This window comes from Monopterus albus, unplaced genomic scaffold (assembly GCF_001952655.1).
Source record: "Monopterus albus unplaced genomic scaffold, M_albus_1.0 scaffold120.1, whole genome shotgun sequence".
NCBI classification, from domain to species: Eukaryota; Metazoa; Chordata; class Actinopteri; order Synbranchiformes; family Synbranchidae; genus Monopterus; species Monopterus albus.
This window is the reverse complement of record NW_018128000.1, coordinates 1,073,016-1,095,863: the sequence shown is the minus strand read 5'-3', so window position 1 is coordinate 1,095,863 and position 22,848 is coordinate 1,073,016. Positions and strand designations below refer to the sequence as shown.

General features: G+C 38.7%; 3 protein-coding genes across 8 annotated transcripts in view; all 3 read left to right on the top strand.

Annotated features, from left to right (window-relative positions):
• The first annotated feature begins 131 nt into the window (after positions 1 to 131).
• On the top strand, positions 132 to 9,876 carry il12rb1 (interleukin 12 receptor subunit beta 1). Of its 3 annotated transcripts, none has more exons than XM_020611999.1 (15): positions 132 to 312; positions 1,445 to 1,568; positions 1,788 to 1,951; positions 2,515 to 2,657; positions 2,760 to 2,808; positions 4,069 to 4,191; positions 4,533 to 4,609; positions 4,770 to 5,001; positions 5,105 to 5,239; positions 5,595 to 5,699; positions 5,849 to 6,004; positions 6,131 to 6,301; positions 6,438 to 6,507; positions 6,784 to 6,859; positions 9,174 to 9,876. In XM_020611999.1, exons 1-15 carry the CDS (start codon positions 240 to 242, stop codon positions 9,492 to 9,494), a joined length of 2,019 nt encoding a protein of 672 aa, XP_020467655.1. In that variant the 5' UTR covers positions 132 to 239; the 3' UTR covers positions 9,495 to 9,876. The 3 variants fall into 3 exon arrangements, with proteins under 3 accessions (XP_020467655.1, XP_020467656.1, XP_020467654.1); XM_020612000.1 differs by having other exon boundaries at positions 133 to 312; positions 1,800 to 1,951; positions 9,171 to 9,876; XM_020611998.1 differs by having other exon boundaries at positions 133 to 312; positions 9,171 to 9,876.
• A 1,442-nt stretch (positions 9,877 to 11,318) lies between these two features.
• klhl26 (kelch-like family member 26) lies at positions 11,319 to 16,010 on the top strand. Of its 2 annotated transcripts, XM_020612114.1 has the most exons (3): positions 11,320 to 11,620; positions 12,568 to 12,750; positions 12,966 to 16,010. In XM_020612114.1, the coding sequence occupies exons 1-3, from the start codon at positions 11,571 to 11,573 to the stop codon at positions 14,545 to 14,547; spliced, it is 1,815 nt and encodes a 604-aa protein (XP_020467770.1). In that variant the 5' UTR covers positions 11,320 to 11,570; the 3' UTR covers positions 14,548 to 16,010. The 2 variants fall into 2 exon arrangements, with proteins under 2 accessions (XP_020467771.1, XP_020467770.1); XM_020612115.1 differs by lacking the exon at positions 12,568 to 12,750 and having other exon boundaries at positions 11,319 to 11,620.
• A 1,298-nt stretch (positions 16,011 to 17,308) lies between these two features.
• The window catches only part of crtc1b (CREB regulated transcription coactivator 1b), a 14,974-nt gene continuing 9,434 nt past the window's right edge, over positions 17,309 to 22,848 (top strand). For all 3 annotated transcript variants that reach the window (XM_020612109.1, XM_020612108.1, XM_020612107.1), the window contains exons 1-7: positions 17,309 to 17,493; positions 19,489 to 19,605; positions 20,139 to 20,264; positions 21,311 to 21,372; positions 21,663 to 21,757; positions 22,250 to 22,335; positions 22,413 to 22,456. In XM_020612109.1, coding sequence (XP_020467765.1) covers positions 17,368 to 17,493; positions 19,489 to 19,605; positions 20,139 to 20,264; positions 21,311 to 21,372; positions 21,663 to 21,757; positions 22,250 to 22,335; positions 22,413 to 22,456 — 656 coding nt within the window. In that variant the 5' untranslated portion in view covers positions 17,309 to 17,367. The remainder of the gene's footprint in view (positions 17,494 to 19,488; positions 19,606 to 20,138; positions 20,265 to 21,310; positions 21,373 to 21,662; positions 21,758 to 22,249; positions 22,336 to 22,412; positions 22,457 to 22,848) is intronic.

Below are 22,848 nucleotides of genomic sequence, written 5' to 3'. Positions count from 1 at the left end.
AAATCAACAAAATGTGTTCAAAGAGTTGTTACTTTCAGAATGGCTGTTGTGTCTATCTGCCAGCGTGCTGCACACAGCATCCCCCACCCCTGACACTGTGGTTTGCTGCAACTCATAACCTTTGAGACTTGAAACATCTGTGACATTTCTGAGAAAGCCAGCTGAGTTACACGAAGGCAGGTTGACTACAGGGACTCTTACCCGCTGACAACTGATCATCTTTCTAGACACTATACCTCATGGAAACTTTGAAATGCTGTATTTCACTTTATGGATATGTTATGTTTCTGTTCCTTACAACGCTCAGCACAGGTACAGTAAATGAATGTGAAAACTACTTTTTTTTGCTTTACCTACTTATAGGCTAGCATTGATGTGCTTTTAATAATTGTCCAGTCATATCAAAACACAATCCTAATCAGACAGGTGAAAGTAACAAGGCTTAAAATGTTGGTTAGCTTATCAGCATCATGTGGTTTCCACTAACAGATAGTATCTGCACTGTGTTACTAAAGTGCCGGTGCTTATAGTCTGATGTTTTACAGGTATAACCTCTTTACAAATAGAACAAAATTGTTCTCAATTTGAAGCTTGGTTCAGTTTATTTAGACAGAACTTTAGGCCTATAACCTCATCAGAATGGCAAGATCAATATGATCTAGGGTCCCTTACAAAGTGCTTCAGAGTAAAATGAGAAAATGAAAAAAAAGTGCAATTTAAAATAGAATAAACAATTTAAAACATGTTAAATCAAATAAGAAAATGACAGCTGCAGCCTTTCTTGATTGTAATTTTGCTTTAATTTCTAACGAAGAGGTCCTTTGTCAGGTTTGCCGTGTAAGGACGACAAACGGTGTTGTGTGGTGGACTCAATTATAAGACCAGACGAACGATATAACAGAAGATAATTTACTAGGAACAACCAGGTAAACGATACAAAGTCCTAGAAGCTAAATCAGGTCAATAAACAATCCAGGGTCGGCGCCGGTAGACAGGAATAGCCAGGAGATCCAGATTCGGGTAGTCAGGGGAAAGCTCAGAGGTCGGTATACTGCAGACAATCAGAACTAGAAGGGCACAGGCAAAAAACGGTAGTCAAACAAAACAGCATCGGAGGTCAGTCACGGAGAATTAGGCACGATAAGAATGCTGGAAAGTCAGAGCTGAGGTCTAGAACAATCTCGCAGCGTCCTGTGGGAGGACGCTGCCTAAAAGGAAACAAAAAACTGGTGCAAACAATAAGGAACAGGTGAACTAATGATGATTAAATAAAAGGGCCAAAACTGAGGTGAAACAAAACAGGAAGTGATGTGAAAATAAAAGCCTGACCGGAAACAGCGGAACCGAATCATGACAGTCCTTGTTTATTTTTGGAGTAACCCAGTAAAATAAAGGCTCAAAGAAATTCATAAATGAGATCATTTTGATATGTTTTTCTTTAAAGGGTCAGCATGTGAAGCTCCTTCAAGTCCTCAGTGCTTCAGGAAAAATGTTGCCGCGACTGAATACATGTGTGAATGGAGCATGAACACGACTGAGAGTGATGTCACATTTGATCTGTACATTGAGTGGGTATTTTTAAACTGTTTGAGCTGCAGTATTTTAAAATGGTGACATATACTAAGCTAATAACGTGTCTATTGTGACTTTCATACTTTTGTATTTTGAGAATGAGTATAGCTGTAAAAAATAAATAAATACAAATACTAGACATAGTGGAAATGGCACCCATCACTTCTTTTGTGGTTGTCTCCCAAATTCCTATACACAGTCTAATGTCTTTTGAGATGTTTCCATAGTAAAAAAAAATTCAGAGGCATTAAAAAGACCTGGTTGGAAATTACTGAGGAGGAGCTGATCAAATCAAGGCCAGTTAACATTTCGGTGGAAGCTCATGAAGGAAGCTCCAGCTGCACATCACCCATAAGGACAGTGGTACTTCAGCACACAGGTACAAGATGCTTTTTTCTGTGATGGAAATTATTATTATCCACTCCTTCAGTGCAAGTGAGAAAGAATAAATGAACTCACTCCAATAATGTGTCTTATAATGTTATTATGAAAAAAGAATAAGTGAGGATAGGTATAAAGTATCTCACCTGAGAGGACATTGGTCTAAAACACATGCATTGAGGGATCAGAGTTCAACAAAGAGCCAAATCTTCACACACACTAACATTTGAAGCCAGATGGCCAGTTTTTTTCATGGGAGTGCAAGGGAGTCAGTGCAAGCCAGAGACAGAGTGAGGCAGCAGATTGTAGAAACCTGACCCCATCTAGTTTCAACAGAGATAATAAACTGTATTTCCTATGTCTACATTTCCCTGCAAAAACATGCTCATTACTACGAACAAATATAAGGATTTCCCCAACATTTGCCAATTACACTAAGTTAATAAAGAACAGTCTGACTTTAGGTTTTTAATCTAGATTCAGTACAAATGTAGCCTATAATAAGCTGATGAAATAATTAAAAAAAAACATTACACACAAAATTTTGCTTCTTTTCAACAGTTAAATATGAAGTGCCACAAAATATTTCAGTATCCTGGTCAACGAACAACCTCAGCTTAATCTGGAACGCTGCAGAGAAGCATCCAGCTGCAGCTGAGGTCTGGTTTCGACCAGATGAACGCCCCACAGAATCATGGGGAAGAGTAAGGAATGTTTGTGTTTTGTTAACAAATTTGTTGTATCTGAGATAAACCTTTACAGCTTCCAATAACCATTTTAAACTTATATCTGCATTGCTGTTACAGATATTAACAAATGCCACCTACCGCTACACCACCTATAAGACGTTAGTGTGTAAGTACTCTCATGTTATTGTATTTCACTGTAATCAACATCTTTTGAATGAAATGTCTGTTCATGATTATTTCATGTTTTCTGTGGCTGATATACACTACCAGCCAAAGATTTGGACACACATTCCCATTCAGTTCAATGGTAATTCAGCTTTTGACTGAGGGTCTAATTTTGTTCTTCTTTTGGATCTTCTGAGACAGGACCATGCTGCTGGTTTTGTCTGTTTTAGTCCACTGAATGTATGCTAAACTCCTTTTGTAAAAAGTAGATTGCTTCAATTTCTTTCTTTCTTTTTTTTTGAAGCATTGTGTATTAGGCTCTAGTAAGAGAGATATTCCACTTGCAGAGTCTGGAAGATGTTTTTTCTTTCTAAAACCAAAAATACAAGAGAACATTTATGAGAAATGCTGCTTATCTGTTAACCTACAGCAAGTTGCAAACGTTAGCACATGTGGCTAACTAGCTACCATAGGCTACAGCAGCAATGCTGTATTCATGCATTGTCAGCTGAATAGGAAGAATTAAAAAACACCTCTTGTTGTGATTTGGGAGTTATTAGCCCTACACTTAACACGTAACATTGAGGTTAATCACGAGTGTTGGGCAAGTTATTTGAAAACTGTAAACAGTTACTCACTAGACATGACTTAGTGAAAAAGGTAATTACACTAGGCTACAGTTTACTCATTAGCATGTAATGTTACATCATTTGTTACTCTACTTTCAGCTGTCAGTCCTGTTGAAGTTGCCTTTAATTGCAGAGCCTCTGTATCCACATTTATTCTTTGTATTAAATGTGTGGAAACAGAAAACAGGACATTGTGGTTTAACTAGAAGGCAGCACTACAATCTGGAAGGATATAATGACCATCCAGCAGCTAGCTTAGCCTCTGTGACTGCCCCCTGCTCTCCACAGGTCCCGACCTCCTCCCTCACACTCCCAGTAAGACAGCAACTAGCTGACCCCCAGATATCAAACTAACAGAGCATTACTGAGATCAGTACTTTATTACAAATTGTGATGCATTCACCGTTCATTACTGAAAAAACCTAGTTACTTTACTGTGCCACATTACTAACTAATGCCACCCAGCACTGTCAGAACACATCAATATGTGTCGCTTTGTAACTGTCATGTGAATCTTTTTGGAAAACACTGATGAGCAACCATTTTTGTCATTTATATACAAGGACTTATATAAAATGACCAAAACTCAAAATGTGAGCAAAATGTCACTATTTTCATTTTTATCTACACAGACCAGGTCACTGTTGTGAATCTCTTGAAGCATACACCCTACCATGTCCGGATCAGACATCGGTCCACTCAGGCCCTAAACTCACTGTGGAGCAATTGGTCTCCAGTTGTGATGGTTCCCACAGGTGAACTCATATGTTACTTACAGTACTCTATATAAACAAATGAACTTACAGGGTATATTGCACTGTGTATATTGAATCCATTTTGATTTTTAATAATTTATCTCTTATGATTTACATCATTTGACACAAAATGGATATTATAAAGGATATCATAAAGCCACACTCAGTGGCTTAGTTAAAATATATATCCTAAAAATGTGTCCCAACAACTCCCACTTACACAACTAAAATTATTTTTGTTTTAATTCCTTGAAATGTATTGAGGTATAAGTTTAATTAGACTTCATTCATTCATTTGTCTTAATTGGTCTTTTCACTAATATTGTGCGTTTTTACTGTAGAGATTGAACATGAACCTGAAGTCAACATGACAACAACACATTTAAATGGCACTCGAAAGGTGACGCTAACATGGAAGGTAAGCCAGTTTCTACCATTCTGTGTTTCTCCTTTGGACTTTTCATTTCACTGAGTTAACTGTTGCCCCCAGACTGGGCTGTACCACTCATAGATATTAACTTTTACTTGTTCAGTTGGTTCAGTTCTCCTTCTGAACTGAGTTCTTTTCTGCTCTTCAGCCAATGCCTCATGCAGCAGCAATCGGAGGAGTTACTTACATCCTAAATGACACGCAGTCCTCTCATGGATGTCCTTGTGTGAAGAAGCATCTGCACAACGTGACTAAACATACTGCTGACATGTATGTGTCGTACTCTGCTGTTAACATCTCTGTTATTGCCAGAAACGCAGCTGGCTATTCTCGTCCAGCAATCATACAAGTACCGGCCAAGCCTCCTGCAGATTTAAAAAGTAGGCCAGAGTGTGTGTGCGGAAGAGGGACGGGGGATCACATATCATGTATATTTATTCTTAGGTAGACCTTAAAGGCTGTTATTTCTTTTCTCCCTTGCAGCTTGTGACCAAACTTTGGTGAAAAATACAAAAAATTGCCAGGAGTGGTATGAGCTTCAAGATGGAGAGTCAAGGCCAGAAAATGTGATAACTTTAACAGCAAAGACAGAAGAAAAACATAGGGAGGAAATAAAGAGTAAGTTGTATTTAAAGCGATCTTAGCTACACACGTTCATCCTCTCTGCTTTACACAGGACGTGAACAATGGAGAAGATAAAGACAAACATGCACCAGAGATGATTCAGTTTAAATTCTGCACAGCGTGGCATTGATTATCCACCAAAACTCTTTGGTCATGTATTATTTTCAAAATTGTTTTATTTTTATTGCCACCCTGATGAAGACAGTAAAATGGATCACACTGCAAATCACAACCAGATGAAATTCCATTGCAACAGCAAACTCATCATTTGCTGTTCATCTTTTTGTTTCAACGGTATGTTTTATCACATTCATTTATTGTTGTGACACACTTTCTGTTTCTACTGCAGACATACAGTTAAAGGATTACATTCGCTACCTTTACTTTGAGCACAAATGTGAAGCCAGGAAACCACAGACAGTTACAATGTGCCTCTTTTATAAAAAGGAGGGTGGTAAGTGTCTTTAAGTTAGATTTCTCAGCATGCCATGCAGCAAAATGTACAGGCTCAGGGGCAATCATAGAGCACAGCAAAATTTGTCTCCACATACTGCAGAAGAAAAAAAAAAGTTGATTTTACCCTATTGTGTGCTTCTTCACCAGCACCATGTGAAAAACCCCAGGACTTTATTGCTTTTAGCGAAACAGGCAGTTCTGCCAACTTATCCTGGAGAGCAATACCCTTGGTGAACCAAAGAGGTTTCCTCACACACTACAGACTCTGCAGCATGAAAATCAACCCAGGGGATGAGCCGAAAGGTGTGGGAATCACTTTTTTCTCCTCTGTAACTGTTTATTTTAATTTTTTTTACAAGTAACAGGATTATCAGTTGTTGATTACTGTGTCAACAACAGTGGGTGACTGTCTGTAGGATTTTTTTTCAGATTTAGTTTCATCAGACTGCCATAATATATCAGCTACACTGACAAAATACCACCTGGGTAACCTGACCCCGGGGTCAAAATACAACGTCAGCCTGGCCGGAGTGACACGGGTGGGAGAAGGTCCTGAAGCCACTGTAACTATCATTACACTACCAGAGACGCCTGTGAACGGTACCAGACTAACAGAATCAACTCTCATGTTGAAATACTTTTGTAGGTTTTCATCAAGTTAAATACAAGCAGAGAGGTTTTTGCACATGTGAATGCTAACTTATTTTCCCTGTCTCCTTTTTCTCACCCAAATTAGTCTGGTTAAGTTTGGGTCTGCTCATTGTGTTCTTTTTAATCACAATATTGTGCGCCATTATCTTGAAGAGGTAGGTGATTGTTTTTTAAAATCATATAGTCTTACTTTAAAGGCACTAAATGTCTTTTTTGTTATCACACCAGCTTTCCCATTATTCTGATGACGTAAGTTGTTATTAGAAAGAAATCTAAAAAATGAAGCAAATAAACAATCTTTAATTCTACCCTCGTGTTTAACAGTTGACACAGGGGTTTCCCAAACTTTTACAGTAGATTTAACTGTTTGTAGTCTGGTTATTCAAAGCGGATCCTTTTTTTCTTTAACTGTTTCTGCTTTGTTTACTCAGAATCAAAACCAACATCTTACCTCCTGTGCCAACACCTGTTATTCTAGATTTCGAGCCCTATCAACCGGAGAGTCAGGTAAATCTAACATGGAGAGTTCTTTGCCTGGGTGTGAACTGTTTAGCTCTTACCTGTTCGGAAACTCCAACAGCTGGACATTTACTCATGTATATACTATGGGAATTTGCTTTAGAGTCACAAGTGCCTGGGGAGAATTTGGGGGTTTTATCTTTTTTTAACACACACACACACAATAAAAGCTGATTGCTTGCAACCTCTTTTAGCAAATACCTGCTTTGTGCTGATATACAATACAGTAGAATAGACCTTCTCTCACTTCATTTACCTTTCCAATAAAAAAAGTTAAAACATAAAAAATGTGGATAACAAAACTTAAATAACAAAAACTAAAATTACAGGAATGCACGCTGCCTTTCAAAGAAGAGCACATTGACTATCAGTGTCAGATTATTCTGTGCATAACCACAGTAAACATACAATAGTGTTGATAGTGGTTGTGCTAATATTCCACACACTCTTGTCACCACAAACTCTGGAAGCTTTGGCAATGTTTACTTGGGAAGAACTCCTTCTTATGTCACCTTTGTGCCATAATAAAATCTACACAATTTTCTTCAAATCCAGCTCAGTTACCTGGTGTAAAAACATTTTAAAGGATGCCAGAGTCTAAAAAATGTTTCTGTGGCAGTCTTGTAGCAGTTGTGCATTTGGGGTTCAGTGTCTTCCCCCAACATGTGGAATGAAAAAAACCAAGGATTTAACTATTGACCCGTGCCACCTCCTGAGCCACAGCTACCCCAAAAATCCCAGTGTGGTATGACATCACCAATAAGCCCTTTTAATGATATAAACAACATTTTTACTAACTGGAATCTAAACCTACACCTGCAAACCCATGATATCAGTCCAGTAGCTACTACGATGCACAAGCTAATGAGCTAAACTAAGTGTGTTTTTACATGATGGGAGGAATTAGCTAATGACCTCAAATCACATTTGACTGAAAAGTTAATGAATATGCCCCCAGGGTCTGGATAAGCCAAGAAAAATGATTTTAATATTTTACAGGAAGACAGCACAGAGGGTTTTTGTACCAGGAGATAACACAACAATTAACACAGATTAAGAAATTGTAAAATGTGGAAGTTTATTATGCACACAGTACTTTTAACAGCAGATAAATTACAAAGCTAAATATGCATCAACAACCCATCATCCTGAGTTTGCACATGGTGGGAATTAAGTTACAAGAAAATTAGTTGTATGTATATGTGTTTTGGGTGAGTGGAAGTGGAAGTGGAAGTAATAAGTAAAACTGACAAACGGAGGCAGTTGGCATGACTAGATGTCTCACTTTTTTTTACCCAAGGAAGTAGATGAAACAGAGGAAAGTCCCCAGTGAAAGACAATGTGAGAGAACTACAAACCTTGATTTTGACCAGACAGCAGAACCAATTCCTTAGACATACAGTAGCAGAGGGTACAGTTGCGTCAAAGCAACTGTCAATAGTTTCTTTTTTTTGTAGAAACTACACACCACTATATTTCTATTATAACTAAATAGCTGATAAAACTCAAATTTACAGGGTGAATATAAAAATACATCACTGATGAGGTAAAAATGGTTGCCTCTTTCTTGATGACCTATAAGAAAAACAATTTTGTGATTCAACTACAATAAAGGTACCGACAAAGGTCTTGCACACATTGTTCTTATAGACAAATATGAAAGATCAAAAATATTTTACTGAGAAGGAACCAAAGGATCACGTTTCATGATGCTGTAGTCACCATTAGTGGAAAACAAGTGATTGTATTTATGCATTCAGTATCAACATTTTGGGGACTAGTCAGCTACATTAACACTATTTCCTCATTTTAATACTTAACCCTGTAAAGCCTGACACATCAAAAAATAACCAGAACATTCAAATTTTTTGGAACTGAGATGTTCATTAAACCTTTTAACAAAATCCAAAAGAAAATTCAAGATTCAAGATTTTTATTTGCCATTTATGCAGACAGACAGCCCAGGCATATAGGAATAAATGTGCCATATTATTTTGTTTATTTTTTTGTATCACATTTGATACATGGGGCATTTTTGGCAATTTTTCTTGCTCAGAAACTCGCGTAGCAAATATGATACAAATGGTTTTATAGGGTTAAGATTTTATGTTTATGTGTCAGAGGTGCATACAGTTGTACAGGTGTTCCTATTAAAGTGGCCAGTCAGTGTATTTCACAGCAAGAAAGCAAAACAGTGACACATTCCTTTAATGATTTGTATTATAAACAGAATAGATGATAACCAGAGAAAAGTATCTGAAAGTATTTGAATCTTTAATCTTACTGTGACCTACAACAGCAGATGGTGGAGGGGAAAGAGGAGGTGCATGAGCTGATGCTGCTTCGGCAGCATCCAGAAGGCAAGTCTGTCTCAGTGGATGCAGAGGGGACCACTGTCCTCCAAGAGGAGTGGGGCGATGGAACTGCCGAGGACGTGGAAAATGAGAGGGGAGATTCAAGTATGTCAGGAGGGAGCAGTGATGAGAGCCTTGACTCTACAGACGAGGTGCCAAAGAGCTCCAGAGAAGAAGAAATAATAGATCTGGAAGCAGTAGAGAATGAGATCGCCATGCTGATTTACAGGAACGGTTTGGTCTTTGATTTGAAGACAGACATGACTTAAAATATGTAAGTTTGGGTTTTACTGCCGCACAGCACAAAATTGCACAAAATCTTAACATATTTGTTCATTTACCGAATGAGTACCTTTCCTGTTTGAGTAGTTTTATCTTTTTGAACAATAATGTATCTGCAAAAGCATCTTGTGATGAAGAACGTGTTGTGTTTTGTGTTGGACATTAGTGTATTTTTGTACACTGTCAGTGACATTTTACATAAAGAGGTGAGAGGGCTATATGAAAACAGAAGGATTAACCAGTCAGACTTCATCAATGCATGCTATTAATAAACCCCTTTTTAAAATATAGTGGAGAATAAATCCTCATGTGTGTTAACATACTTGGCTAAATAAAGTGATCATCATTAACTTTCAATACAAATCAGATAATCCAACAATACATTTTCTCTGTTATTTTTCTTTAACAACAGGGATATTCTAATAAAAACAGCAGCTTTACTGTAAAAGGTATAGGTCATTGTTGGTCAGTGTGAAATGAAACCTAGGAGACTGTATGAACAAAGAAGCAGTGTATGTAATGACAGAGCAGCACATTTGTGAACCTGTGAAGAGGTTGCGGCAGGAAGTGATCGCACACACACACACACACACACACACACACACACACACAAATGACCTAAAACGCAGCTCATGCAAAGTGAAAGGATTGTTTAGTCATAACCAAAGACACTTCTGTTGTATTTCAACGTTGTGCAAACTAGAACATGACTTGTTTGCGTGTTAAATTAGTTCAGACTTACAGTATTTTCCATTACACTGCATCTCAGTTTCCCACCAGAACAAAATGATCCTTTTCTCGGTTCCTATATTATTTAGCTAAGGCCTGCTGGAGGAGAGGGAAATCAACAAGACAATCAGTCTGTTGTGTCACAGTCAATGAGTCAAAGTTTTATCTCTCACTACATCAAGATTAAAATCATCTGTCTTGACCACAGAAATGAGGCTGATAAACATCTGATAAACATGATGTGTGGTTAAAACACTATCAAAGGATACCATGTTGTGTATAGATAATAAGGACATGTATCCTCAGGAAAATATGGACTTGAGATTGCAGAGATTATTTTATAGACATTTATTAGTATGCTTTAAATCAAAGATGTGGTGTTGGTCAAATACGTAAAAGAAGGCTGTCAGCTTATTAAGCATGTTTTCCTATTTTCTGACATATAAACAAAACAATTAATTGAGAATCAATCATGAAATAATATGTGGTGGAAAGTAACTAAGTACATTTACTCAAGTATTTTACTTAAGTACAGTTTTGAGGTATCTGTACTTGAGTATTTAAATTTTTTGCTACTTTGTACTTCTGCTTAACTATATTTTAGAGGCAAATATTGTACTTTTTACTTTATTTATTTGATAAATGTAATACTAGTTACGTTTCAGAATCAGATAAAATACTTGTAAAATCATAAGATGTTATTGATCCCTGCTAGGAAAATCACAAGCTACACAGCAGTGATTGAAATATAGTTATATAAGGGAGTTAAAATGAGCTCCACCTTTACCAGCTGCAGCATTGAATGCGATGTACACAATAAAGCATCAATAATTATAATCCAATATTATGATATACAGTAATTAATGTGAAATGTGCTATTCTGCATACTTTGGATACTTTAAATATAGTTTGACGACTATACTTTTGTGACACCATTTTGAATGCAGGACTTTTACTTGTATATAAAGTAATTTTACATAATACTTTCCTTACTTAAAGAATATGAGTACTTCCACCACTAAAAATAATCGTTGGCTACAACCCTAATTACATGTACTTGTATCACTGGACTGGTCTGGGAACATGTAACTACGGCGCCTTCTAGTGGACAGGCGCTGTCAGTGCAGGGGAGGACGTTTAGCAAACAGGCGGTAGGTGGAGGAGGAGAGGTTATCACCGTGTTTCGCAGAGCACAGACCGGTGGTTCCATCAGTCTGTGTCTGAATAGCAGGCTGTTTCCTTACCATCAAAACATAATGAATAGACTATCCGTGCCGCTGGCCTTCATATAACGCTTCTGAAAATGCCATATGCGAGTTGCTCTGTGTTAGAAGATGGCGGAGTCGGATGGTGGCGATTTGGCTTCGAAACATTTACAGAACAGGTGAGTGAAGTAGGGTGAAGCTGTGGTGTGTCCGCGGTGTTGGGCTGTCTCCTCGGTGTCACCTAGTACGAGTCCTCCACGGCTCCGGGAAGGCAACCTGGTCCGAGGGGACTGGAGCGTCCACCTTGACTTCAGGAAACACCGGGGAGCTGCTCAGGCCTCAAGGCCAGTTGCTTTAACTGCAAAAAGAAACCAGCTAACAGTTACCTGTACCTATTTATTATTATTGTTAATCGGTTTTGTTTTTTTTAGACCAGTAGCGTTGTTCTTAACCAGGGGAATCCCATTGTAGTCAGGTTACAAACGTCTTTTACAAGGTTGCCCTGGTCAGGACAGTAGCATCACAGAAGGTATGAAGAAGAATCTGTGAACACTGGCCCAACATTTCTCTACTGACCTTTGTTGCTGTTGGTTTTTAAATATGGACCCTTTGTTATAGTTTAATTAGTTATACATTCTTTTATAAATGAATTGGCATCAAATAAAATTGTGTTAAATTGACAGGATTTATAGTTATTCAATATAATAGTGATAATGATTAAGGGTGTACTCACTTTTGTTGTATACTCTATTGTTTCCTATGGCCAGCAGTGAAGTAGTTGTGCATTTTTCCATTTAACATATGCTCCTAGAAACTATTATATGCTGGTGAAACAGACGGTATGTTCAATAATGTGTGGATATGTTGTGTCTTTGTTAGACTGCAAATGCACACAGCACTCTCACCTATGCAGACACTGTACACTAAGGATTGTGTTTCCCACTGGCCAGCTGTAGCAGATAAGATTAAGTTTCCATCCCAGTCTGTTGCTGTGTGCATTTGCAGTCTAACAAAGACACAACATATCCACACATTATTGAACATACCGTCTGTTTCACCAGCATATAATAGTTTCTAGGAGCATATGTTAAATGGAAAAATTGTGACAATGCCTTTTTTCTTCCAGTATGGCTAACAAGAACAGTACCCTGCGCTGTACTTTCTCGGCCCCAAGCCACAGTGCTACCCTTCTGCAAGGTTTGTCTGTTTTGCGAGCTCAGGGCCAACTACTTGACGTCGTGCTGGCTGTCAATGAGGAGCGCTTCGAGGTCCACAAAGCAGTACTGGCCGCCTGTAGTGATTACTTCAGGTCAGTCTGAATCATATCGGGGGCACTTAGCTGATGCTACACTGAGTGCACTGTTAAAGCAAAGTGCACTTCACAAATGACTGAATTATATTTAAAGCAATTTAGTGGGGAGAGGAATACATGTGCTCTGACAAAGTCACAGAAGATCATAGAAAATTCATGTAATCTTACATCAGTGCCATGCATTTTAAAGAGATGGTCTTCTTGTTTTACAGAGCAATGTTTACCGGTGGCATGAGGGAGTCTAATCAAGACACCATTGAGTTGAAGGGTTTGTCTGCGCGTGGGCTGAAACACATTATCGATTTTGCCTACAGTGCAGAAGTCACTTTAGACTTGGACTGTATTCAGGATGTCCTGGGTGCAGCTGTGTTTCTTCAGATGGTCCCAGTCGTGGACCTCTGTGAGGAGTTCCTCAAGTCAGCGATGAGCGTGGAGACCTGCCTGCACATCGGCCAGATGGCCACCACCTTCAGCCTGTCTTCCCTCAAGGAATCGGTGGATGCCTTCACCTTTCGTCACTTCCTCCAAATTGCCGAGGAGGAGGACTTTCTGCACATTCCCATGGAGCGCCTCATCTTCTTTCTGCAGAGTAACAAACTCAAGAACTGTAGCGAGATTGACCTCTTCCACGCTGCCATCAGGTGGCTCCAGTATGAAGAGTCTCGCCGGGCTCAAGCCAGCAGTGTGCTCTGCCACGTGCGCTTCCCGCTCATGCGCTCCTCAGAGCTGGTGGACAGTGTTCAGAAGGTGGACATCATGGTGGAGGATGTGCTGTGTCGCCAGTATCTTCTTGAGGCCTTCAATTACCAGATTCTTCCCTTCCGACAGCATGAGATGCAGTCCTCACGGACGCTCATTCGTTCTGATGTCATGTCACTCATCACCTTTGGTGGGACGCCCTACACTGACAATGACCGCACCGTGAGCTCCAAGGTGTACTGTCTCCCTGACGTCACCTCCCGCCAGTTCAAAGAGCTGACAGAGATGGAGACGGGGTGCAGCCATGCTTGTGTTGCTGTACTTGACAACTTTGTGTATGTTGTCGGTGGACAGCACTTACAGTACCGCAGTGGTGAAGGTGCAGTAGACAGCTGTTTCCGCTATGACCCACATTTGAACCAGTGGCTGCGCATCCAACCCATGCAGGAAGCTCGTATCCAGTTTCAGCTCAACATGCTGCATGGACAGTTGTATGCCACTGGAGGGCGTAATCGATCTGGCAGTCTGTCATCTGTGGAGTGTTACTGCCCAACGAGGAATGAGTGGACTTACGTGGAACCACTGAAACGCAGGATTTGGGGTCATGCAGGGACTCCCTGTGGACAAAAGCTGTATGTCTCAGGGGGTTACGGGGTCTCTCTGGATGACAAGAAAACTCTTCACTGCTATGATCCAGTATCAGACCAGTGGGACTTCAGAGCTCCCATGAATGAACCCAGAGTGCTGCATGCCATGATCAGCACCGGGGATCGGGTTTATGCTCTGGGCGGTCGCATGGACCACGTGGACCGTTGTTTTGATGTGTTGGCAGTCGAGTATTACATTCCAGAGAGCAACCAGTGGACCACTGTGAGTCCCATGAGAGCGGGGCAGTCTGAGGCAGGCTGCTGCTTACTGGACCGGAAGATCTATGTCGTTGGAGGTTACAATTGGCACCTGAACAATGTCACAAGCATCGTGCAGGTGTACAACACAGAGACAGATGAGTGGGAAAGGGATTTACATTTCCCAGAATCTTTTGCTGGCATTGCCTGTACACCAATTATACTGCCACAAATCACTACACAACGCTAACTGACTGACCTGCGACTGTGAAGATTATATTTCATGTGCTATTTCTGCTGACCAACACAAGGTGTGAACATTCTGTAAGCTGCTGTTGTATGTGTGTGTGTGTGTTTGTGAGTGAGAAAACCTGCTATACTAAGCAACATTACATTATTGTCTATTCTTTTTTGGGAAAGATGTGTCTAATGAAGGTTTTTTTTGTTGTTGACATGTTTTTCTGATACAGAAACAAGCTTTTGCAATACAGGTGATAATAGGTTTTGACAGTTGGTATCCACCAAGACATTTTGATACATTCCAATAGAAAGACCAAGATGATGTTCAGCATAATTTCCTGTTGACTTCAGTAACAGATTGGTAGATGTATTGTTTCCAAGTTTTTGTGATTTCATATTTGGAAATATAAGCTCACTGGTGAATGACCTGGAATGAAATCAGTTCTCTTCCAGAATATCATTATCTATTGTAAATTTAAAATGCTTTTCTTACAAAAATATTAATAACTTGGCCAGTGAAAGTGTTAGTTTTACCTGTCAAGGGCTTAAGTTGACAGCAATAATAGGCTCTTTTGATTTTATTATTTTATCAGAGGTCATGTCTCATCAAAATCTTGTTTTTGAATGAAAGTCTTGAGTTAAAGTTTGCTGTGAAAAGATATTGACATACTTGACCTTTATAATGTTGGACATTTTGATTGTATTGTTGCAATTTTTTAAAATTTGTTTTATTAAAACATTCAAGTCAATTGATAATCTAGCTGTTTTTCCATGTTTATCAAATGTACTAATCAACAAACCACATAACAATGCACAGTAATGATTGCACACATGAACACTAGTATTGAGTGCGTTTAAAATTTTATTTTCTTTTTTTCTTTTTTTTATTGATGCCACATGTTTCCTGGGTGTAAACTAGAGTGTGGATACCTGAACCAAGCCCGATGGGCCAGATTTGGGCAGAAGTGTAGAAATTATGTTCAGTTCTGTGCCGGGTTTGGACATGTATGCCAAACATTATATACTATAAGCTTGTTGGGTCGGGTGCCACACTCTCAGGCACTGGTCAGATTCAGGCAGAAATATGCGGTCAACATAACAAACCACTGTGGACCTCCTAAGGCAGCTACATAAATTATTGTGTCTCCATTGGAATGTCAGTATGTGCTGCTCTTTTTTGTTAAACAAGTGTTACGTCTTGCATTCGGTACATGCTTTTGTCCCAAAGCTACAGTGACATGGTAACAACTACCTTGTAAATGATAATTGTCTTTTAAAGTCAAGATTTAACATCTGAGTTATTGCACAAACCCTGACAAATACATAATTTTGATGGAGAACACATTCAAAACTACTTGTCAGTTGTAGCTGGTGCTGGCTTATGTGTTTTTTATTACTGCATTGTAGCACTTTTCAACACAGTTTTTATCAGACATCTGATTTTGCTGCTGAAGTAAAAATATACTTGATGGATTGTTTGCCTTAGTGTGTTTTTGTGTTGTTCTCCCTGTACCAATAAAAGCACATTATACGGTTAAAGTGCAATATAAAGGCAACCACTGTAGTTAAAGGGGAATGTAGACATTTGTGTAGCTTTATGTACATCCTTTATTAAACCACCATCTTTTAAAAATGCCCTTGAGGTGCTTTTTATTTTGACAACAAGCCAATTGAAGCACTGTCTCGCATTATACGAGGTTGAATATTTGCATCCACACACCCATAGAAACTTAAAGGGACAATTACTCTGTAGGTTTACCTAATAAGTACATTTGTGTTTCTTTTCATTGGTGTTGCATTTATGATTTTCATTATCTTAGATTACCTATTATTTCCTTGATTAATAGTGTGTTCTCCGAAATACTAGAAAATAGTATAGTAAATATCCATATATGCTTTACTGGTATCACTTTCTGATAAGACATCATTTATAAGGGGTCTACAAGCAGTATTTAATGGACTAATTATATGGTGGTTCATTGTTTACTGATCAGTTATTAGCTATTAAAACAACTTTTGAGTTGTCAGGTTGCAGAAAATCTTCCTCTAGCATCAGGCTTTTAAGGTCTTTTTAACAATTCCCCTTGAATGGACTTTTTGATCACTCAGCTTCTGAAAAAATAATGCAGGACATCTGCACTGTAATAAAATGTGAAGCTAGAGACTTGATGGATTAATTTTATAATCCTTTATTAATGGTTTAATATTTATTGGTGACTTTAGCTGATGGCTTATTACAAATCGAGAAACTATTTGCCCACTGTTAATGACATACTAACATTTTAACTGCATACAAACTGACATTAGAAAGTGAGAGATATGGTGCTCTTTATTAATGACTTATAGACTTATAACAAAAAGCTCTATGACTTGGAGGGGTCTCCCCACTTAAGGTGGAGTGTTAGCAAAGTGTCGTGCTGGAGGAGGATTTTCCACAACTTGGCAACCCAAGAGTTGTTAATACCTTGCAACCTATATTTATTACTTAATAATTACTTATTAACCAGTACTAGAGCCATTAACTACAACTAAACACTTAATAAATGGTGCATTATCAGAGAGGGAACCACTCTATTTTACTATGTATACACAATATATATTTATTTCACAATTTATACAGTATCTTGAGAACAAAAATCACCTTTGTTGTGAATAAAGTGAATCTTATCTAATTTTATGCCAAACTGGCACAGTCCCAAAACTTGGGTTACTGGCAATCGTTGAAGCAAAAAGCAGAATGGTCAAGACACGCTGACCGTGCGTGATGACGACACCAGAAAGCCCTGGTGTGGTTCGTAACGTTACATTCCATTGAGAAGAAGAGGGAAAGATGGCGTCCTCAAACAATCCTCGCAAATTTAGCGAAAAAATCGCTTTGCATAATCAGAAGCAGGCGGAGGAGACTGCTGCGTTTGAAGAAGTGATGAAAGATTTGAACATCACCAGAGCTGCACGGGTAAGCACAGAACACCCCGAGTGTTTACATTTTGTTGCATCGCTGTTTGGCAGCTAATGAGCACTGCGGTGATAAATCTGGACGTCGGGTTGCTAAGTAGCCGATGTTAATATTAACGTCCTTAAGTCGCATCAATGTAACACCACAAATTATATTTTTTTTGTTTGTCAAAACACACTAGCATGATTCGGGTATATATGGGCAGCGTTAAATAGCTTAGCTAGCCTCCTGGCGCTGTGTGAATAATGAGCACCTGTGCTCTGTGGTTGGTTTGAGCAGTCGCTGCTCACATTTGAAAAGCAAACAAATCGCCTGACATGTTAATTAACGTTACTGAACAATATGTTAAGAAAGTCAGCTTCTATAAATTAAATTGGAGGAATATCTCTGCGGCCAAGTTAGCATTTGTTAGCCCATTGGATATTATTCAGCCTTCCAAGATGTGATTTCTTTTCCCCCGTTAGTCATTTAAGTTAACGTTAATTACTACTAGCTTAGTGTTACACGTTACAGTAGCTCGGTAACGTTAGCATATGATCTAGCAATTGGAAAAAAAATAAGCAAATGCAGACTTGTGGAAAATAAAGTCAGCTCTAGCCGACTCACAGGACTTTGTTTCATTAGCTCCATCTCCACTAGTTTAATTTAGTTAGCTTATGTTTATGTCAAGTCAGGTATTCTGGCAATTTCTCGTAATAAAGGTATTTGTTAATGCAACCTGATATTAACAATTATTTCCATTTATAGCATTAATCTGCCGATAATTAGTTTTAAAAAATTCATTTTATTTTAATTGTGTTTTTGTCTATATGTATCAGAAGTCAAAATTGTGATTAAAGCGTAAGAAGTGTTTACTTGTTTAATCGAGTAGTCCATTGATAGAAAACAATCAGTGCTTTTGATGATCAATCATTTATTCGTCTTATTACTTGGGTAGCGTTTTCAGCTTCTTAAATGTGAGGATTGTTTTTTTCCTGGCTTGCAACCATGTATTGATCAAAACAAGCAATTTTAAATTGTAGCTGAGCTCTAGCACATAAGAATTTTTCGCAACTTTTTTACGTTTTATAGACTAAACAATTGGACCATTAATCGAAAAAAAAAAATAAATGCATTACTGATAATTAAAATAATATAGTTGCAAACTTAGATTACCCCGTAAAAAATCTGAAAGCCATGAAACATCTTCATTATAATTCAATGAAGAGTGGGATGTTGGATTGTCTTTTAGTAAACAATAAAATAATTTGGAATCATGTGGCAAATATTAACTTTTTGTAACCTGAAAATGACAAACAATTAATTGATTTCCAAAACGATTGCCAGCTTATATTCTGTTGATAAAGTAATATTTTCATCTTGATTATCCACAAACAGAATGAACAGCTTGTTGCCAGGAAACATTTGGGCTAATTGTTGGCCCTAGTGCTGGAAATGACGCCCACTTACCACACGCTGCATCAGTGTAAACCTGAGCTGTACTGTCATTTACTGCAGAGGAAAAGATGGAATTAACTACTCAGTTTTGTGGTCAGAATGCTTTGTGTTGTCATCCACACATTAGTCCATTACATTTGTTCAGATCATCGGTTTTACTGTAGTTCTTTATTGGTAATGAACTACATTAAGACTTCAGTTCGTAATAACATACATGACTTTTGTGATGGATTTTGTAAGGCACGTGGCCTATGTAATAGCCAGGTTTGTTACATGGATAGTAACAAGCTGTGAGTCAGGTGTCATTCACATCAGACAATGTGATTTTTAAAATTTATTTATTTGTTTATTTGCTGTGAAAGATGTCTGCTTAATTGTTTGTTGAACAGCCACATTTGCCTCATCTGTCTCATCATGTTTTGTCTGTTAGTTATTTGATTCATTAATCTTTCACTTTATGAACTGTGGACTAGCAGGAGTCATTCATTTTTACCATCACTTTTTTGTGACTCAGATCAACCATTCTCTCATGCTTTCATGCAATTTTACTTTGCACAGTTGCAGTTACAGAAGACCCAGTATTTGCAACTAGGGCAGAATCGTGGACAGTACTATGGAGGCTCACTGCCCAATGTCAATCAGATTGGAAATGGCAACATTGACCTGCCTTTTCAGGTGAGCCCTTAGCCTCTGTTGGCTGGTAAATCAATGGTTTGTTCTCAACCAGTGTACCTTTTTTGGCTGTTGGCTGTAGTATTGGACATACAAATGCTGCAGTTATCTGTAGTATTGGTGAAAGATTGACTCAAAACGGTGAATTCTTTAGAAAGCAATTAAAAATCTGCAGGATTTGCTTAGGCTGTAATGGCAGTAAAGGTTCAGAAATGACCTGCTGGTTAAAGTTGCAAGGTCTGACAAGGTTTTATCTTTGTTCAGGAGCAAAAGGAAGCCAGAAGTGTTCTATGCTGCACATATCAGTTATACCCTGCTGTGTAATTTGGTTTTTAAATTTTAAAGTATATCATTGCTTGTCATGGCTTTCCATCTATAAATACATTTGCCAACTCAAGCATCAGTATGGGGGGCCCATGGCTTGATTCATTTTGAATTAGACACATTTGCACCATTAATCCTAATACATTATCCCGAGACAGTCTTTCTGTCTGAGTTGTTTTGCTGGCTTCATTCACCTGCTGTGTTCACTCTAGAACTCGGTGCTGGATACCAGTCGGACAACCAGGCACCACGGACTGGTGGAGCGTGTCTACCGTGATAGGAACCGCATTACATCTCCTCACCGCCGGCCGCTTTCAGTCGACAAACACGGGCGGCAAATATCCTTACTTTTGAAGCACATGGAGATGGGAAAGTTTTGACTTCACTAGTTGTTAATGCTTGGGTGTGATTTTTAAGTCTGACGCCTGCTTTGAGTCTGCATCAGGTGGGGTGGATTTGGACCTCAGGCTTGTTGTAGCCCACCTTTAGTAATGCACTCTTGGATGACTCTGGGAAACCTGGGCTTGCAAGTTAAGTTTGATTTAGCCATTTCTGGAGACAGAACACTATCAATTGTGGATAGTTTTTGAGTGATCCACTCGTCGTTGGCTGGTGTTGCTATCATTTACTGGGAATCCACAATACTCACAAGCAGAAATACAACTAGATTTTATTTCAGCTGTATTATATTATAGTTGGAATGACAAACTTGAAGTAAATCTGAAATTTAGATAGGGTCAGTAAACTATACAGCGATGTCTTTTTATTTGCTTTAGCCAGATAGATCGGCCTTAATTAGCATGATTTAGCTAACAAGCACAGGTAAGGACTGTAATTGTACTGTGAAACAAATTGCACTGGAATTGTTTGTTTCATAGAGTGTACTAAACCAGCCATGTTGCGTACAACATGGTTTGTGAGGAATACATAAAAGCAATATTTGAGAGCTCAGAGTGAAACACTCGTGATTTGCCTGATCCATTTAGAGTGACTGTTCGGCATTGTATGCACGCCTAGCGCAACAACAAAACGCTAGATGCAGTGATGGTGAGGTGTCATCTCACAGTACTGCATTGTTCTTCAGATCTTGAACAAAGAATGGGGTGAATTCTTTGCTTCACCACATGTATTGAGAGCCTGATTTTGAATGATACAATATGAAACTGTGTGTTGCTAAACTCCCATTGACAGAATTGTCCTTATAAATGTGTTTCACCAGTAGTTAAACACTGAAAACTTTTCTAAGTAATTGAATCCCAGCAACACTTGTGTGTAGTCATTTATTATGCATCAGGTCTGTTGGGTTGCATCAGTGAATGAAAGTTTGGTTGAGCTCAGATTCATTTTTCATCCCCTCTGCTTTATTAGCCTTAACTGAATTCACATTGACAGCTGTCCTTACAGCTCAGTTTACCTCTCCCCACCACCAGACACTAGCTGGAGAAGGTAAGCCACCTCCTCATTGCCGAAATGATAACAAGCACACAACCAGATACGGCTCAATGGCAAGAATAACGTTACCTGATTTTTTTTTATTTTTTTTTTTAAATTACTGTGCATCTGTGTTGGTACAAAATGTCCAAACTGATCCAACTGGGCATAATGTTTGTTAGTTTGTTATTCTTGATGAAAAGGATGCTTTGTTGGCATTCTGCCCTAAGTGGGGAATTTGGCAGTGAATTTTTTTTTTTTTTTTTTTCTCCCCTACCGACATCTTATCTTTCTAACACATGCAGGACAAATTCGGACTCTGCTTTACACCAGAGTGCCATGAATCCGAAATCCCAGGAGGTGTTTGCAGGAGGTTCACAGGAGCTGCAGCCAAAACGAGGTAATGGAAGATCCAGTTACAAAGACCCAGAGCTGCTTTTAGTTATTAATGTACTAATACAGGTGGCAGACCTTTAATGACGTAAGAGTTGATGTCGCAAAGAAGACAGTCTAGACTATTGTTAAAATATTTATAGAGTAAATGGAGACTGATCTCTGGCAAAGAACTACATCATGCTGGTGCAGTCCTCAGCTAACATCTCTGAATGAAGCTGACTCAAGCTGGTCTACAGAGGGGGATCAATAATTCACTGATTATCCACTGAATGTGTCTTTTTACATGTGAGGCTTTGATATAATGAAGCCAAGATTGGCTGGCATCCGCTCAGTCTCTGCTGGTCACCTTGCTATTTTTAGAGACTCAGGAATTTAGTGCACAGCACTATATTCTGCATGACTGGCTGAGATATTGATGACTCATTTCTTGCATGGATTTGAATAGTGATGCGTTTTGTCATAGCAAGCAACTGTGTCTTGCTGTTTCACTAATTAGTCCTGCTGCTAACGACTCCTGGGGCGGAGAATTCAGAGTCCAGTGCAGAGAAGGACTCGCAGAAACAGTTGTGGGATGATGAGAAGGTACTGATGGGAGAGGGAAGGGCTACATGTTGTACACTTGGTATGATGCTTGCAGCTTATGATTATTTTGTCCACAGGATGATTCATCAAAGCCCAACACATGTGATGTCCCAGGAATCAAGTGAGTGGTAAAAGTATATTGTTTTACTACTCTTTACAGTGAAACAGCTCTAGAGTATAGTGGTCTGTCAGTCACACAACCATAAATAAATCATGCTCAAAGTGCACTAATAGAAGACAGCTGGTCTAGGTTTGCAGGAAACTTGCTGGAAAGGCACTTGGACAATTTGCCTGTAGTCCTGTAGGAAATGGTTCTTATGGTGGTACTATATACCACAACTGATGACAGTAAATCCTAAGGGTGCTGATCACTGTTATTCAGGATCAAGATACTTTAACATCATCTTGAGGACAACAAAACCTTTTACATGATGACAAAGACTATGTTGGGATGCCTTTGGGTGTCAAATTTAATTTCTTCATATCTATCTATCTATCTATATATATATATAT

Bases quoted from the DNA above. Each gene is read 5' to 3' on its own strand.
- il12rb1 (XM_020611998.1), top strand. From the start codon at position 240: ATGGAAACTTTGAAATGCTGTATTTCACTTTATGGATATGTTATGTTT. The intron at 313-1,444 runs GTACAGTAAATG...TTTTCTTTAAAG, and splicing joins CCTTACAACGCTCAGCACAG to GGTCAGCATGTGAAGCTCCT. The intron at 6,005-6,130 runs GTGTGGGAATCA...ATTTTTTTTCAG, and splicing joins CCCAGGGGATGAGCCGAAAG to ATTTAGTTTCATCAGACTGC.
- klhl26 (XM_020612114.1), top strand. From the start codon at position 11,571: ATGGCGGAGTCGGATGGTGGCGATTTGGCTTCGAAACATTTACAGAAC. The intron at 11,621-12,567 runs GTGAGTGAAGTA...TTTTTCTTCCAG, and splicing joins TCGAAACATTTACAGAACAG to TATGGCTAACAAGAACAGTA. The intron at 12,751-12,965 runs GTCAGTCTGAAT...CTTGTTTTACAG, and splicing joins GCCTGTAGTGATTACTTCAG to AGCAATGTTTACCGGTGGCA.